The sequence below is a fragment of the Cucurbita moschata genome, unplaced genomic scaffold, assembly GCF_002738365.1.
Source record: "Cucurbita moschata cultivar Rifu unplaced genomic scaffold, Cmos_1.0 Cmo_Scf00029, whole genome shotgun sequence".
NCBI lineage: Eukaryota > Viridiplantae > Streptophyta > Magnoliopsida > Cucurbitales > Cucurbitaceae > Cucurbita > Cucurbita moschata.
In genome coordinates, this window is record NW_019268545.1 from 1,177,898 (window position 1) to 1,194,418 (window position 16,521).

Sequence of the window (16,521 nt, forward strand, 5' to 3'; positions counted from 1 at the left end):
GATCTCGATGCCTTATCTTCCAAATTACACTCGATTGGACCCTTGGAAGAAACTAATAATGAATCAAAACCCAAAATCATAAAATTAAAAAGTAGAGAGACTACTTTATGATCATAGATGTATGTTCATAAATGATGAACAAGAGAGAGAAAGAAAAGGGATTTGAAGTTGAAACTTGAAAGTGTGGTCCAATGTGTCAGCCTCTTCTGCACCCTAATCCATGTGACCCATCAGCTTCGGAAAAAGTACCATTTTTCTTCTCATTGGACCTTGCTTCCTTACTTACCCCCTCCTCCCCATATAAATCAAATTTTCTATTTTCTCCTGCAAAAATACAAATTTTTTAAATAAATTAATAAATAAACCATGAAAGATTCCTCTAATACCGCGAGAATATTTGCTAAAACTAAAAATAATGTATTTATAATCATTTATCGAATCAAATAAGATGATAAAGAAAATGGAAGGAGAAATAAGCAGATGTATGATATTCCCGTAGGATCTATGGTCAAATATGATACCTACGGTAAAAATATTTAGAAAAATATGGGTAAGTCGTAAAAGAATTAATATTTAATACAAAGAAAATGGAGAGATGAGTGAATGAGCTGTAATGTTGTAATATAGTGGGAAAAGAATAATGATAAATAAAATTAAAAAAATAAATTGAGGAAATTTGGAACATAAGAGAATGACAAGTGGTCGGAATTAGGAAGTTGCATGTTATGGGAAATGGGACCATTAGTTTCCTTCTAATATTTTTATTTATTTTTATTATTTTATTATTATTATTATTTTTTAATTTGGAACTATAAAATTCTGACATGTTTTTCCACCCGGGTGGGCTTTGGGTTTATGGGCCTCTACTCTACCACTCTTCATCCACCTCCAACTTCGCTGAGACCTATCTTGAATCGAGCGAGGAATCCTCGTTTAAATACGAAATAGAGGAGATAGGCGAGATTTTTTCCCTTAGCTAAATGGATCTCGTGAACATCTCTTGTCCACACACACATTTCCGTTTCCGTGGGTTAGAACTAGAAATGTTCATTTAACCTCAAAGTTGAAATTTCACGTAGACCCATCTCGAACGGAGCAAGGAATCCTCGTTTAAACAAGAAATAGAGAAGGGGGTAGGAGAGATTTTTGTACGGTAGCTAAACGAGTCTTGTGGACATCTCTTGTCGTAGACACATCCATATGGGTTAGATGTAGAAATGCACATTTGACTTAAAAGTTGAAATTATACATAAACCTATCTCGAAATCTTTATTTAAACAAGAAATGGAGAAATGGGGTATGAGAGATTTTTCCCCATTAGCTAAATGGATCTCGTGGGCATCTCCTATTCACACACACACATCCTCGTGGGTTAGGAGTAGAAATGTCCATTTAACCCCAAAGTTTGAATTTCACGTTAACCTATCTCAAACAGAGCAGGGAAACCTCGTTTAAACAAGAAATAGAAAAGGGGTCGGGGAAATTTTCCCGCTTAGCTAAATGGGCACTGAACATCTCTCATCCATACACACACTTGATCTTCGTGAAAATAAATAATTAAAACAGAAAGCAGGGACGACGATGGAGAAGATTTCCTCATCTCTACCCCGTCCAATGGATATCTCTAGTTGGAAATGTGTTTAAAGTTCAATTACTACCCGACTTTTCAAATAAATTATAAAGAAAATCACGAGAGCTTATGTCCGATATGATAAATTATAAAGAAAATCACGAGAGCTTATGTCCGATATGATTATAGAAGATCGATAAAGGAACCTAAACAAAAAGATTCAAATCTCATTGAATAATTTTTGTAATCTTCTAGAGCAATCGATGAAGAACCTAAACAAAAAAACGACTACCCTGTTGTAAAGAAAACGAATCAAAACTCTTTAATGGATACAAAACTCAACACATCAAATCAAAACTGATAGAGAGAAAGAGAAGAATTAAACTCAAGAAACTCAATCATGGCGGCTTCTGCAAATCAATTCGATCATCAGATTCAGATAGCTCCGAGAACCCACCACCATTCCCAGGATTTCGTAAAAATTCATCAAAAGTCACACAACTCCCCGTCCAATTATGCCCTCTAATGATCTTAATCTTTACATGTTCCGGCAATCTCAACTTATACCGATCATCATCTTCCCTTCTCGCCTTCAAAATCGAATGCCCCGTTGAATGGCACCTCGAGAATTTCTTGGCACCGTCGTCCTCCGCCTCCTCTGTTTTTATACTCTGTTTTCCTCTGTTCGAACCAGACCGGCGATCGTCGTTGTCGTCGTCGGCGTCGGCGTTGTCATCGTCGTCGACGTCGTCGTCAATGTCAATACTAATAGCATCTTCGATTGATTCATGATGGGTACTGCGTGGTGGGTTGTCATGATCGGAATCAGGGGGCTTATCGGCGGAGTTTCTGGCGGAATCGGAGTCGAGATTCCGGCGACAAACAGGGCAGGTTTTGTGGGATTCAAGCCAGAGATCAATGCATTCTTGATGGAAGACATGGCAGCAGACAGTGAGGAGGCGGAGGAAGCTGTCGTCGTCGAATTCAAGCAAGCAAATGGCGCATTCTAATCCGAATTTGTCGCTGCGAAATTCCTTGATGCCGGAATATGGGAAGGTGGGGAAGGTGTTTATGAGAAGTGGGTCGAGGCCGGGAGGGACGGTGGGGGAATCGGCGGAGGGGTGGAGGATATTGCCGGAAGGGGAGCGGCGGAGGTTGCGGGAATGGAGGAGGGAGTCCATGATGCAGCGGCAGAAGTAGATGGAGAAGAAGCCGACGAGGAGGAAGGCGAGGAGGATGAGAGTGAGGATAATGGTGAGAGGAGGAGTGGAGTGTTCTTCAGGGGAGAAAGAAGAGTGGGAGAAATCGGTGGACATTGGCCGGAAAAAGACATGGAGGAGGAAGGAGGAGGAGGAGGAAGGAGGAGATGGCGGCGGAGGAGACGGCGGAGGAGGAGGAGATGGAGGAGGAGGAGGAGAATTAATAAGGGAAGTCATGATGGTGTTTCTTCATGCTCCTTCTTCTTCTCGCAATGACTCGTTCTCGTTGCTTGCTATGGTTTAAGGTTAATGGAGATGGAGATGGCTAACACCTTCCACATAGCCATTTCCATAATTAGGACTAACCCTTTTATACACTTTCTTTGTGACCAACACTCAATCCTTCTTTCTCTCCTCATTCCATGGGATGACCTTACACTTCGTCTTTCAATTTTACCCTTGGACTTTTCAAAATTTTATTAAACCCTGTTGGTGTCATCTTAGGCACTTTGTATCTTGAGATTGTTTACAATCTGGTCCCTACTCGGACTTTTGAGGTGCCTCTCTGAGCGAGTATTTTTTTTCAGAGACGAACTGGGAGAATGCTCGAGAGCTACATAATCGTAGAGGGGGTCATCTCGGGGTATTGGTCTTGTTTATGTATTATGGGTCTTGTATGTTTTGTTTGAAATTTTAAGACACGAACGATCAATCTGTTTGAAGTTATCTTTAGTTAGAATGAATGTTGTCATTTTTCTCTGTTTGTTTAATTTTTACGCCAATTATCTCGACAACCAAGCAAAACCTGAAAAGTTTGAGTTAAAGTATCAACGCTCACAAAATCTTAAGACGTATCAATATCAAAAATTTTCTATTGAAACTAAGCTAATTGATGAGTATCAAATATAAAAAGATAGACAAAGGAATATCACCTTGGATCGTTAGTGGTTCTATTATTCTTTTTTAGAGACTGAATTAAATGGGATAGTTTTAGAAACTTGAGATCAAATAATAGTAGACAGTGTCACAATCGCACTCTTGCGACAATGGAACAACGATTGTGTAACACTTGTTCTAATTCAGTGAACAAGTCAACCGTGAAAAATTCAGACTTCGCGAACAACATCTACATATGCACGAGTCCCGTTTGAGAAAAATGTTTTTAGAAAATGTGAGTGAAGAAATATATATGTATTATAAGCTAAAAGCGATTAGGCAATAACAGCTTTGATAGCATATAATCGGGTAGGAGGAAGAGACAACTAGTCATATCACCTATAATACATTTTTGGGCATTTTAGTTCAAGTGTAGACGTGATTTTGGTGAACGGTCATACACCCCATATTGACACAACAATAATAGTAGACCTATCTATTATGAACCTAAGTAAAAAGAGATTTGAAACGGATATGCGCTCATAGACAACACGTCTTAGACAAGCATGACCACGACACTCATCAACTGTCTGCCTTGTTCCTTAGTTCCCATTACATTAGGATTGAAGACCATGATGAACTGAGAAGCGGTGAAAATCATACATTTCTCTCTTCTTTCAATGAAAAGGATTACATATAGTAACTACATAAATAACAACACTAACAGATAAAGACCATAGATCGGACGTGAAGCGGGTTAGGAACGAGAATACGAAAAGAACCAACCGAAACATAACCCGAACAAACAGAATCTTCATCTGCCAAAGGTTTACAAGAGACCAAGTCCATCATGATGCTCGTTATTCACGTTCAACGGTTTCTTGGATATGATATTATTCGATGTCGTCAATCCAGTCACCATATATCCGACTGATTTTATCGGGGCCCTTCCATTTCTGATGAGTTCGCTGACCCGACCTCTGAATTACAATGGTTGACCTCTGTGATGGAACCACAATATGATAAACATCTGAATGAGGTAGTGAAGGAACAGAAGCAACCAGAGTATCGCCAGGAGCTTTAGGCAATACACCCTGCTTCAGGTCAGGAGGAGCTGATGAAGAGTCTCTAGTTTCTGTCTCCATAAGCCCACCACCATAACGGTGTAATTCTGTGGTTAATTCAAAGTATTAAATCTAAACCACAAACTAAACAGCTCGTTCAATATCCGTTTTGTTCAACGGGACACGACAATGTTCATATGTTTATCGGTCTAAACAAGTAACCGACTCGGTCTATATGGCTATATCGACGTTCAGATAAATATCAGTAATTCAAAGAAACAAAAGCATGGAAGCATTGTTAGATATGCATGAGAATGACAACAAATCAGCATATGGCATAACCATGTTGATCCTCAACTTATACACTTTGTCAATATAAACTTTCCTTTCGGATTTTCCCTCGAGGTTTTTAAAACGCGTCTGGTAGGAAGAGATTTCCACACCCTTATAAAGAATATGTTTCATTCCGCTCTCCAACCGATGTGGGATCTCCACAACCTACCCCCTTTGGGGCTAACATTCTCGTTGGCACTCGTTCCTCTCTCCAATCGATGTGGGTCCCCCAATCCACCTCCTTTAGGACCCAACGTACTCGCGGGCACACCGCCTGGTGTGTACCCCCTTTGGGGCTCAACCTCCTCGCTGGTACATCGCCCGGTGTCTGGCTCTGATACAAAATAACCCAAGCCTACCAATAACAGATATTGTCCTCTTTGGGCTTTCCCTCTCGGGCTTCCCCTAAGGTTTTTAAAACGCATCCGCTAAGAAGAGTTTTCCACACCCTTATAAAGAATGCTTTGTTCCCCTCTCCAACCAATGTGGGATCTCACAATCCACTCCCCATGGGGGCCAGCGTCCTCACTGGCACATCGCCCAATGTCCACCCCCTTCAGGACTCAGCATCCTTGCTGACACACCGTCCGGTGTCTGGCTCTGATATCATTTGTAACAGCCTAAGACCACTACTAACACATATTGCCTTCTTTGGGTTTTCCCTTTCGGATTTCCCTCAAGGTTTTTCAAAACGCGTCTAGTAGGAAGAAGTTTTCACACCCTTATAAAGAATGTTTCGTTCCCCTCTCCAACCGACGTGGGATCTCACAAATATTATAGTGTCATTCAAGTTCCACAATTAAGAAGTTTCTAGCATGTTCATGATGGAGTCCTAGACCCAAAGCAAAGAATGAGCTATGTCATTAACACAAGGATTGATAATAGAAGAAACATACCAGCAGCTCCATGAGCAAAATGGCATTTGCTTCCAAATGGGCAATATCCTGTCAACTCCCACTTGTTACAAATCCTTGTTTTCCAATTCGAAGGCTTACTGTTGGATCCATTTCCTGAACCACCACCACCGCCGCCGCCGCCACCACCACCGCCACTGTAGCCACCAGGTCCCAAGCTTATTGCCACACTCTCTCGATTCTTTGACTGCTCATCATGAAGAAACGTACAACTATCCCCATATGGACAGCCCTCCTCTGTGTAAAACTTTTTGCAATGTCTTCCTTTATATGACCTCTGCGACTCTGAACCAAAATTTGATGTCCCAAGTGAAGGAATCTGAAATTCCTCCCTTGGCTCTGAAAATACCTTCTCTTCTTCATGTGCCGCCACAATTTCCTGCTAACAACACTCATTGCAATTAGGAACTCTTGATATTCTAAAAATTAAACCGAACAAAATGTTGAGCACGGTTAGGAGGGAGTCCCACGTTGGCTAATGATCATGAGTTCATAGGTAAGAAATACATCTCCATTATATGAGGCCTTTTGGAAAGCCCAAAGCAATGCTCATGGTGGAGTGTTATGATTCCTAACATAGTATTAGAGTGTCATGTCGAGAATCCTAACAAAGCAATTGCTTGCTTGGAAGATGTAATCAAAAGTGACTTACGTGTCGAACGGCTACATAGACCTAAGAGGAGGCTCTAGCTTAAAATAGACAATATCATACTAAATATCATACTATTGTGTGGAGAGTCGTGATTCGTAACACAAAATACTAACTAAGAACCAATTCTAATACCTGCCAATTATGTGGTGGCCGCCGGAGCTCCTCAATGCTATGAGCGAAATTGCAGTTCGTGATGTAAGGGCAGGTTCCAGCACGAAATTTGCAGCAGAGTTTGGTCTTGAAGAACATTTTACCAATCGCTTTTGATCGATTGGAAGAGGTAACATCCTGTGAGCTTCTGGATTTCTTGTTTGGGGGTTCGCTTCCGGATCGGCTTTGGGATTGTCTTTGATCATAACTCGAATTAGAAGGCGTATCAATGGAACCATCACCACCGCCATTGTTCCAAGCTCTGTATTCTTCTTCGGTAGCCCAAACTTCACCGGGCCAATTCTCGCTACTCATCCCGGGGATCACATGGACCACGTTTCCCCCACTATAATCCATTCCAAAAAAAATAAACAAAAATCCACAAATTGTTACCTCCAGAAGAATTACAAAATCATCAAATCATCACACATAAAACCCTAATTTGCAGAGACGAACACAGAAATGGGTTTCTTCAACCTCGAAAGAAGAGGTGAAAGCTTAAAAACCGACCAGCCATTAACCCTAATAGAGACGAACACAGAAATGGGCAGTGAAATCTTCAAAAGCGACCAAGAATTTTCTCAATATCGAAGAACAGATGGTAGAGGAATAGTGGGGATGAAGTTAGTAGGAAGATAGCATAGATCTATATGAACATTACAAAAGTAAAAAGGGGAGAAACAGTGAGCTAAGAACAAGTATAAAAATGGAAGGAAAATAGATAAGGAGAAAAGGATGAGATGAAGGAGGAGAGATTTCTGAAATAAATTAGATTCAGAATAATTTTGTTAATAAAAGTTTAGTGTGTTTTTTAGATTTCCATCAAATTTTTCTCTAAATTAATAATTACTTATTATCACGAAATAAACTAATTATTTTTATTCTGATCATCAAAAATTTATAACATTTTAATTTATATATATATATAAATAACGCTTACATCATTTTTAAAAATATCTAATAATCTTTTAAAACTCAATTTTGTGTCATCTTCTCCCTTCACAACATCTCTTTAAAAATTATAATCTAATAATCTTTTTTTCTTTTGTATTCTCGTCTTTAAAAAAATTATAATTTTATCATTTTTTTTTGTTCACGAAAAATTATAATCTAATAATCCTAATAATCTTTTTTTCTTTTGTATTCTCGTCTTTAAAAAAATTATAATTTTATCATTTTTTATTCACGTCTGAAAAATTAAGAACTGCGTCGTTGAAAAATTATAATCTAATAATCTTTTTTTCTTTTGGGTTCTTCTACTTGAAAAATTATAAAGTTTAAATCAATTAATCTCTTATATATAAATTTAATTTTTATGTCTAATAAAACTTTAAGTTATTAAATTTGCATCTATTAAATTCTATATCTAATCACGTACTAATACTAAGTTATTAATTTACATTTATTATTTTAAAATTTTAATTACAACACCTCTTACAATACAGAAAACGTCAAACTCAAACGATAACACAAAACGAACAACAATGTCTCTAAAATTTCAAATTTGTGTCCAAAACATTAAAATCAAACAATAACACAAAACGAATAACAAAGTCTCTAAATTTGCAAATGTCAGTTTGGTATATAATTCAGCTCATACCAGACATTACATAAACATAATCAACTAATTACATAAACATAATCAACCCTTAAATTTTCCATTTCATGTCTAGATCCTTCAAATTTACCGGTTCATGTATCTCTAACATATTCAAATTTTAAACACAAGAATTAAAAATTGAACGTTGTAAGTTAGAAAGGTTATAAAACCACTCTCTATGTCCTCAGCGTGGACCAAAACATTTTATACTATGAAAAATGATAACATTATGATCCACTAAATATAATAACTAGAGTGATTTCTAGTTACAGTATTAAAAAAAATCTGTCTTCAAAATCGATTAAAACATTCTATACTATAAAAGATAATAACATTATGATCCACTAAACGAGTAGATAATATAATAACTAGAATAGTATGTGAAAATTTTTAGTCACCGTATCAAGAAAAGATCCATATCTTCAGTATCAATCAAAATATTCTATACTAGGAAAGATAATAACATTATGATCCACGGGATAATATAATAACTAGTCAATAAAAATTCCTCATAGAAGATTTAATGGCCTTCATATTTTGGATCAACCATAACATAGTGATATGCTATTACCAATACAAAGATAAAGATTCCAAGAAAGTTTGAAAAGAACCCAAGATCTTGATCGTCAAACATCTGTACCACAATAAGGTTAAACATTATCAACAATTCTTCAAACATATATATATATATATAAATAAATAAATATATATATATATATATATATATATGATGAATTTCGCTTCATATTTAATATGAACTAATTAAATTAAACAAAAATTACAAGAACCCACTTAACAAATTCATAAACATATGAAATGCTTAATTTATTGGCCAATACAAGTAACATAATATGAAACATCTTTATAGATCAACCTGGACATACTTGTGAGATTCCACATCGAATGGGAAGGGAAACGAAACATTTTTATAAAGGTGTAGAAATCTCTCCCTAGCAGACGCGTCCCCTCAAGGAAAAGCCCAAAGAGGACAATATCAGCTAGCGGTGGGCTTCGACCGTTACAAATGATATCAGAGTCAAACACTAGGCAATGTGCTAGCAAGGAGGCTAAACCCCGAAGGAGGTGGACATAAGAAGTTGTGCGAGCAAGGACATTGGGCCCTGAAGGAAGGGGATTGAGGGGTCCCACATTGATTGGAGAAGGGAACGAATGTCATCGAGGACATTGGGCCCCGAAGGGAGGTGGATTGTGAGATCCCACATCGGTTGGAGAGGGGAACAAAGCATTCTTTATAAAGGTGTGGAAACCTCTCCCTAGCAGACGCGTCCCCTCAAGAGAAAGCCCAAAGAGGACAATATTTGCTAGCGATGGGGTTCGACCGTTACAAATGATATCAGAGCCAAACACTGAACAATGTGCTAGCAAGGAGGCTAAACCCCGAAGGAGGTGGACATAAGAAGGTGTGCGAGCAAGGACATTGGGCCCTGAAGGAAGGGGATTGAGGGGTCCCACATTGATTGGAGAAGGGAACGAATGTCATCGAGGACATTGGGCCCCGAAGGGAGGTGGATTGTGAGATCCCACATCGGTTGGAGAGGGGAACAAAGCATTCTTTATAAAGGTGTGGAAACCTCTCCCTAGCAGACGCGTCCCCTCAAGAGAAAGCCCAAAGAGGACAATATTTGCTAGCGATGGGGTTCGACCGTTACAAATGATATCAGAGCCAAACACTGAACAATGTGCTAGCAAGGAGGCTAAACCCCGAAGGAGGTGGACATAAGAAGGTGTGCGAGCAAGGACATTGGGCCCTGAAGGAAGGGGATTGAGGGGTCCCACATTGATTGGAGAAGGGAACGAATGTCATCGAGGACATTGGGCCCCGAAGGGAGGTGGATTGTGAGATCCCACATCGGTTGGAGAGGAAACCTCTCCCTAGCAGACGTGTTTTAAAAATCGAGACGTGTTTTAAAAACCTTGGGGGGAGCTCGAAAGGGAAAGCCCAAAAAGAACAATATCTACTAGCGATGGGCCTAAAGCCGTTTCCTAGACAGTGCAAAACTCATACATAGAATCATTACGACAGAAATAATGTGAGAATCTTTAACCTATCAGCATTTTATTGCCCCTGGATGGGTGAGGGTGATTAACATGTAAAGCACTAGATTATACTCCTTTGAAATGCCAAAAATGATTTATGATTTGCAAAGAGAGAACAACCGACGAAATTGCCGATTGCCCGAGCTTGGAGGCTCTTCCCTTCCTCAAGGATTTCCCTCTCCCAAGTTACGGTAAGGGGGTCTTTTTATCCAAGTGATCTCGCAAGTCCCTTGCCTTTTTCTTTTAACTTGTCGTCAGGGGATGGTCAGTTGAGTTTTGTCCTAATTTGATGCTCCTATGAGTTTTGTCCCAAGTTACGGTAGTGCCTTACTTATTATTTTAGAAAGAGTTGCGGCATTTGTTCCAATGTCCATCGTATGGTGTGGTTGGGGGAGGTCATCCGTATGGGGTGGTTGTGGGCACCATTTTCCCTTTTCTAGCTCTGTAAGGTTTCCAGGTCTTCCCTTTGATGGGTGTTAATGGGAATTGGCTCTCCGGGTGGGCTGCTCCTGCTTCAGTACATATACATGTTATTTCTGGTGGTTGTGCTCCTTGTGGAAACCAACCGTCATCGCCAGTTGGTGAGAAGTCTTTACAGTACAACAAAGTTGGAGCAGGCAAGCCTCGAGTCTGTGGGGGGTGGTTTTTCTGGTGGGATTCTTGTTCTTTGGGATAGTTGTCCGGCGACTCCTATTGAGGTGGTTAAAGGGTTGTTCTCTGCTTCCATTTCGTTCCGTTCTTCTGATTCTTAAGTGAGATGGGTTTCAGGATAGAATAACTACAGATATCAGTATCGCAATAAGCACCCAACTTTTTTGAGCAGCAGAGAGCACAGTGCTAGAGATCCCAATACATAGAAATGAAGATAATTTCAAAGAAAAAACCAATCAATCCAGCGCCATACTCGGAACAGGTCATAATTTTAGTAAAAAAGACAGCATTCAAGTTTGGAGGTGTTATAACTAGAATGGATCTACTCCAGACTTCAGATCCAACAAACTAACTTAGAACTTCAGGTTTCATCAGATCAAATCCTTCAGAACTTCATGTTTCAAGTTTGAAGGTGGGAATATCACGACCTACACTAACTGCATTTTGCTATGTTTTGTTACGATTGAGAAATAGAAGTGGGATTGTGTTAAGAATGAGAAACAGAAGTGGGATCTTCTTAACATGGTATCAGAGCAAGAAAAGGAACAGAACAAAAGTGACAGAGATCAAAACAAAGGATGACAGATGAATTGAGATCACCTTCCTCAAAATATATCATCCTTTTAAGCCCACATCTCAAAAGTTTCAATTTCTCGAATTGTCCTGATTGCCACAAATCATCAATATTTTTCCTCTCAATAATAAAATCAAGAACATATTCATTATCGTGTGTGGCGATCCTAAACTCAATCTGGGTCTTGAATTGGTTACCAATATTCTCAATCATTCTCCTCCTAGAGAGAACTGTGGTTGACAAACTGTTCTCGATCGTCCAATATCAAAACTATGTTATGAGCATTTACAAATTTCTCACCAAACTCTAATATCAGGTTAAGAGTTTCTCATTCTTAACATGTTTATCAAGATGGGATATTGTGAACAGGTTCAATCAAATAACACCAAAGAGCCTCCTAAAATTGGCTGACAATAAACAAAATGAAATAACCCTAGACCTTACATAATCCAAATCGGCCTAGATCGAAATTATCAAGAACGGTTAATTCCAAGCGGTGCTGCTAAACAATCGACGCTGTTACCGATTGGGAAATCGTGTCTTTGCAACATAGAAAAGGGGAAAATTATTCATAAAAAGGAACCTAACAAACAGAATCCTTAGGGTTTGTCACTGAATTCTGAAGGAAAATTACAAGGTTAAGCACGGTAGATCTGGATGATTTCAACAAAATTATGCAATCAATAGCCATGGAATCAAGTGGAGAAATTGTAAATGAAAACAAAAACAGAGAAAGAGTTGAATTACTCTGATAATCGTTGAGTTGACAACAGCCCCAAGAAAGAAGAGGAGAACTGCGGCGGAGAGAGCGTCGTCTTGTCAGCCACTCGTAGAGGCGGGAGAGAGTGAATTAGCGAATTGGAGAGGCCGAAATTATATATTTCTTGGGGCCATTTATTAGAGAATTTAATTTCTCAAAATTTAAATTTAAATATTATAATACAGCCTTTTTAACAATTAAAAAATAATATTTTTTTAGCTTAAATATTTTAAATATTTAATTTAGAAAATCTCTATTTGAAAATATATTTATATTAAGCTGACGCGAGAAACTGGACGAGAATGGAGTACATAATTTTGTCTCCAACCCCATTTATCTAACAGAAGAAATCTTTCATCACTTCCTCTCCCTTCTCCGTCTAAATGGGGAGTCTCGACCCCGTTCGGGGTGGGTCCCTACAAGTCCATTACCATGCGGGTTAAATAGACATCTCTAACTTCTCTGCAATCTCGATAGTTAGACGTAATTAGTTACAAATCAAAAAGTTTATGACAAAAATGTTCTTACCGTTCTTATGTTAAACATAAAAAAAATGTATTTTAGAATGGTTAGTAATAGATCTCACGGTTAGAGTTGAAAATACATTTACATATATGCATGTATCATGACGGGTAGGATCTAATGATTGTTCATTGAGCTCTATTTTCCTTTGGAGCATAATTGAATGCATAGTACTTCTTTACACACGGTTCACTCACTTGTACATGTACCTACTAGAAGACTTCATTAACGTACACACTAGACTTGACTACGAGCTCGTAACGCTCACGCTACTGAAAATCAAAGTAAAAAAAAAAAAAAAAAAAGAACACGAATAATATCGTGGTGAGTAGTCCATGATCATATGATATACAACATGCATGAGATCCCGCATTGAAAATCACAGTCCAATGAAATGATGTACATAAATTCCCTATGAGACGAACATCCATATTCATGATATGTCATTCATGTCTTTCATGCATCTCACACGTCATATACATTGAAATAATCTATATATATATATATATATATATATATATATATATATATTATTTCAATATGACTATTGCTATATGTTGAAGGAATGTAATGGATAAAGTAGAGAATGGTTTGATAATTTTAAGGAAAAATAATAATTATTACCCATGTTTAAGGGACACGATTTCTTTTTTTTAATATAAGCTTGTGATGTAAATTCCATGAACCTACATCGTAGTATTAAACATAAAGTTATTGATATTAAAAAAATATATAATGAACACATTATAAAAATTACCATTATTATTTTAGAATATAGTTTCATTTCTTATTCTTACCATAGTTTAAATTTAAATAATAATAATTGGTGAATATTATTAAAAAGGCTTATTCTAGAATAATCTAGATATACAACAAAATAATTTGACCGTGCCAAATGGCAGAAGAGGAGAGTTGACCACGTGAGATCTCACACGTGGGAAGAGATGCGTCACTTTGCTTTATCTTACTACAAATTTATATTATTTTATTTTATAAATTTCAGTTCACTCTTCAAAATTTCTTTTTTAGCAAATTATAAATTTATTTTTATATTACAATTTTAATTTTAATGTTTTAAGTTTAATTTTAAAAATTAAATTGTGTTATTTTATAATTTTAAATTTTTAATAAGATTTTAATTTTTAACTTAAAACGGGACATCGAATTTAAATTGTGCTAGCATCATCCCTGGTTGCATCATCCTCATCACGCCCTTCTTGTGACGCATTGAAAAAAGAAAAGATTAGTCTAAAATTTTTTATTTTTAATACATTTTTGCTATTTTTTCGTTTGATTTTAATATATACTCGGGTAAAAGAATTCATAAATTTATTAATTTACGAACGGTTTTCGCACTTTTATAAATGGTGTTTTGTTCTCTTCCTCAATCGACATGGGACATCATAATCCACCCCATTCGGGGCCAGCGTCCTTACTGGCACATCGTCCGATATCTGGTTCTAATACCATTTGTAGCCGCTCAGATCTACTACTAGTAGATATTGTCCTCTTTTGATTTTCGTTCCGTTTCCCTCAACCATTTTTCCTTCCCAACCAATCGGGGACATCACAGTTTAACTCTAATATTAGAATAAATATCTAAATTTGAAGGGTAATTTAACGAATTAAAAATTTATAAACAAAAAAAATTATAATAATTATCTAAATTTAAATGGTAATTTAACAAATTAAAAGTAAAAAAAAAAATAGACATTTTTTTAAAGAAAAAAACAAAGAAGACAAGGAACCGACTCCACCGGAGTAGCCTGTTCGTTAGCAATTCACGTGCACTTAAACACGTGTCATGATCTCCCACGATCTAAAGCTCAATTCCATCGCCAAATCCAACGGTGAGCACTCGCCTATATATATGCATTTACGACACATTGAAACACCTCAACGAAAAACCCAAAAAGGGAAAACGAAAGAAAACTCTGCCATTTCAAAACCTTCGCAAATTGCAGCTATGGAATCCGCTCTCATCAGAACCGTTTCCGTTCCCGTCCTCTCGTCGGCCGTCGCCGCTTCTTCGTCCTTCTCCAATTACAAACCGTTGTATGGAGCTCTCTCCGGCCAGAACAGTTCCATTTCATCTCCGAAGATCTCTCTGCATTTTGAGATCAATCATCGCAGAGGAAAGAACTGGAGTGGTATTCGAAGAGCGGCATCGGAGAGCGACATATCGCGATCGCTCCACGAGGTTTCGAGTCCGTATGATCAATTCGGTGGATTCAGATCTCGATATTGGTCCGTTCCTTCCGAAATACCAGAGGATGAGTTTCTGAACCAGGATGAATTTCACCGTGATTCATTTGCGGACACTGAATTTCTAAATTCCGGAATCGTAAGCGGCGATGGCGGTGATTTTGTAGCAGATAAATTTTCGGACGGAAGTAGTGAATCTAGTAAGATCAGAGCGTACTACGAAGAGATGCTGAAATCGAACCCTAGCGACGCTCTGATATTGAGAAACTACGGAAAATTCTTACACGAGGTAATCGAAGTCTAGAATTATCAAATTGAAAGTCTGCTTTGATCTGAAATCCTGAAATCCTGAAATCTAATGGAATATCACACTTTAATTTCTTTGATTTGATTTGATTGATGATTTAAAGGTTGAGAAAGATAGTAAACGAGCAGAGGAATGCTACAGCAGAGCAATACTGGCGAGTCCAAGAGACGGAGAATTGCTGGCTCTATACGGGAAATTAGTATGGGATACTCAAAGAGACAAGCGAAGAGCTCAATATTACTTCGATCGTGCCGTGTGTGCCTCCCCTAACGACTGGTAATTTTCGATATCTGGATCGAGCAGTTTAGCCCTAATTTCATGAACTGGAAGACTCTGAATGTTTGAATTTGTTTGTGAAGTTTGGTGATAGGATATTACGCTCATTTCTTGTGGCTGGTAGAAGACGATGAGGAGGAAGCGACGGCGGTGGCTCCGGCGCCGGCGCCAGCTCTGGTTGCGGCGTTTTAATGGAAGAAATTGGTTTGAAGGAGGTTTCGCGGATATAGGAGAGGAAGAATTGAGGGAGAAGTGGCACGTGATTTGTGGACGTGCCATTTCAGGAGGAAATAAATTGCACGTGACTTGTTGGTGTAATGTAAAGTCCCATAATAATAAAAAAAAATAACTCTGATTTCTATTTTAAAATATTCTATTTATTAGGAAAATTTCGACGTCAAATCCTAAATTACCACCAAATATTTTAGTTGGGGAAATTTCAACATCAACTCCTAAGTTACGAGCCATTGTCAATTTAACTTTTATTTTTTATCATATACACATTATAATTTATTTTTAATTAATTAATAAATTTAAAATAACCCACTTCATTGGCCTAACAATAGACACGTGTACACTCACGCGGTTGAAAATAACCCACTTCCATATTTATCATGACATGAATTTCTTATGAGACGTGGTTACATATTCGTGGTATTTCGTACAAAGTACATTATAGTATCTTTATGTATAAGACGTAAATCTAAACTAAACAAATACTTCACCATAATAACATAACATCCAATAAAGTTACGGTTACTAGATATTCATTTTTCATTCAATTAACTTCCACGTAACTCGTAGGTGTTT

The 16,521-nt window shown here is 37.7% G+C and overlaps 4 protein-coding genes across 7 annotated transcripts; 1 reads left to right on the forward strand and 3 right to left on the reverse strand.

The window, feature by feature from the left end:
- Positions 1-1,559: 1,559 nt before the first annotated feature.
- LOC111463956 (RING-H2 finger protein ATL29) lies at positions 1,560-3,258 on the reverse strand. The gene has a single exon (XM_023107994.1). The coding sequence runs from the start codon at positions 3,004-3,006 to the stop codon at positions 1,969-1,971; it is 1,038 nt and encodes a 345-aa protein (XP_022963762.1). The 5' UTR covers positions 3,007-3,258; the 3' UTR covers positions 1,560-1,968.
- Positions 3,259-4,281: 1,023 nt separating this feature from the next.
- LOC111463955 (zinc finger CCCH domain-containing protein 12) lies at positions 4,282-7,503 on the reverse strand. 4 transcript variants are annotated; one of them, XM_023107993.1, is made up of 4 exons: positions 7,236-7,499; positions 6,741-7,104; positions 5,939-6,338; positions 4,282-4,816 (listed from the first exon to the last, which is right to left on the reverse strand). In XM_023107993.1, the coding sequence occupies exons 2-4, from the start codon at positions 7,071-7,073 to the stop codon at positions 4,539-4,541; spliced, it is 1,011 nt and encodes a 336-aa protein (XP_022963761.1). In that variant the 5' UTR covers positions 7,074-7,104; positions 7,236-7,499; the 3' UTR covers positions 4,282-4,538. The 4 variants fall into 4 exon arrangements, with proteins under 4 accessions (XP_022963761.1, XP_022963760.1, XP_022963758.1 ...); XM_023107992.1 differs by having other exon boundaries at positions 4,282-4,780; positions 6,741-7,503; XM_023107990.1 differs by having other exon boundaries at positions 6,741-7,499.
- A 1,176-nt stretch (positions 7,504-8,679) lies between these two features.
- Positions 8,680-8,992, reverse strand: LOC111463961 (dolichyl-diphosphooligosaccharide--protein glycosyltransferase subunit 4A-like). The gene is made up of 2 exons (XM_023107998.1): positions 8,851-8,992; positions 8,680-8,726 (listed from the first exon to the last, which is right to left on the reverse strand). Exon 1 carries the CDS (start codon positions 8,990-8,992, stop codon positions 8,879-8,881), a length of 114 nt encoding a protein of 37 aa, XP_022963766.1. The 3' UTR covers positions 8,680-8,726; positions 8,851-8,878.
- Positions 8,993-14,807: 5,815 nt separating this feature from the next.
- On the forward strand, positions 14,808-16,080 carry LOC111463957. The gene is made up of 3 exons (XM_023107995.1): positions 14,808-15,417; positions 15,539-15,711; positions 15,795-16,080. Exons 1-3 carry the CDS (start codon positions 14,890-14,892, stop codon positions 15,901-15,903), a joined length of 810 nt encoding a protein of 269 aa, XP_022963763.1. The 5' UTR covers positions 14,808-14,889; the 3' UTR covers positions 15,904-16,080.
- The last annotated feature ends 441 nt before the right edge of the window (positions 16,081-16,521 follow it).

Bases quoted from the DNA above. Each gene is read 5' to 3' on its own strand.
- LOC111463956 (XM_023107994.1), bottom strand. From the start codon at position 3,006: ATGACTTCCCTTATTAATTCTCCTCCTCCTCCTCCATCTCCTCCTCCT.
- LOC111463955 (XM_023107990.1), bottom strand. From the start codon at position 7,115: ATGGATTATAGTGGGGGAAACGTGGTCCATGTGATCCCCGGGATGAGT. The intron at 6,339-6,740 runs GTATTAGAATTG...GAGTGTTGTTAG, and splicing joins GGCCACCACATAATTGGCAG to CAGGAAATTGTGGCGGCACA. The intron at 4,817-5,938 runs GTATGTTTCTTC...AATTAACCACAG, and splicing joins TTTTGCTCATGGAGCTGCTG to AATTACACCGTTATGGTGGT.
- LOC111463961 (XM_023107998.1), bottom strand. From the start codon at position 8,992: ATGTTTGACGATCAAGATCTTGGGTTCTTTTCAAACTTTCTTGGAATC.
- LOC111463957 (XM_023107995.1), top strand. From the start codon at position 14,890: ATGGAATCCGCTCTCATCAGAACCGTTTCCGTTCCCGTCCTCTCGTCG. The intron at 15,418-15,538 runs GTAATCGAAGTC...GATGATTTAAAG, and splicing joins ACGGAAAATTCTTACACGAG to GTTGAGAAAGATAGTAAACG. The intron at 15,712-15,794 runs GTAATTTTCGAT...TTGTTTGTGAAG, and splicing joins TGTGCCTCCCCTAACGACTG to TTTGGTGATAGGATATTACG.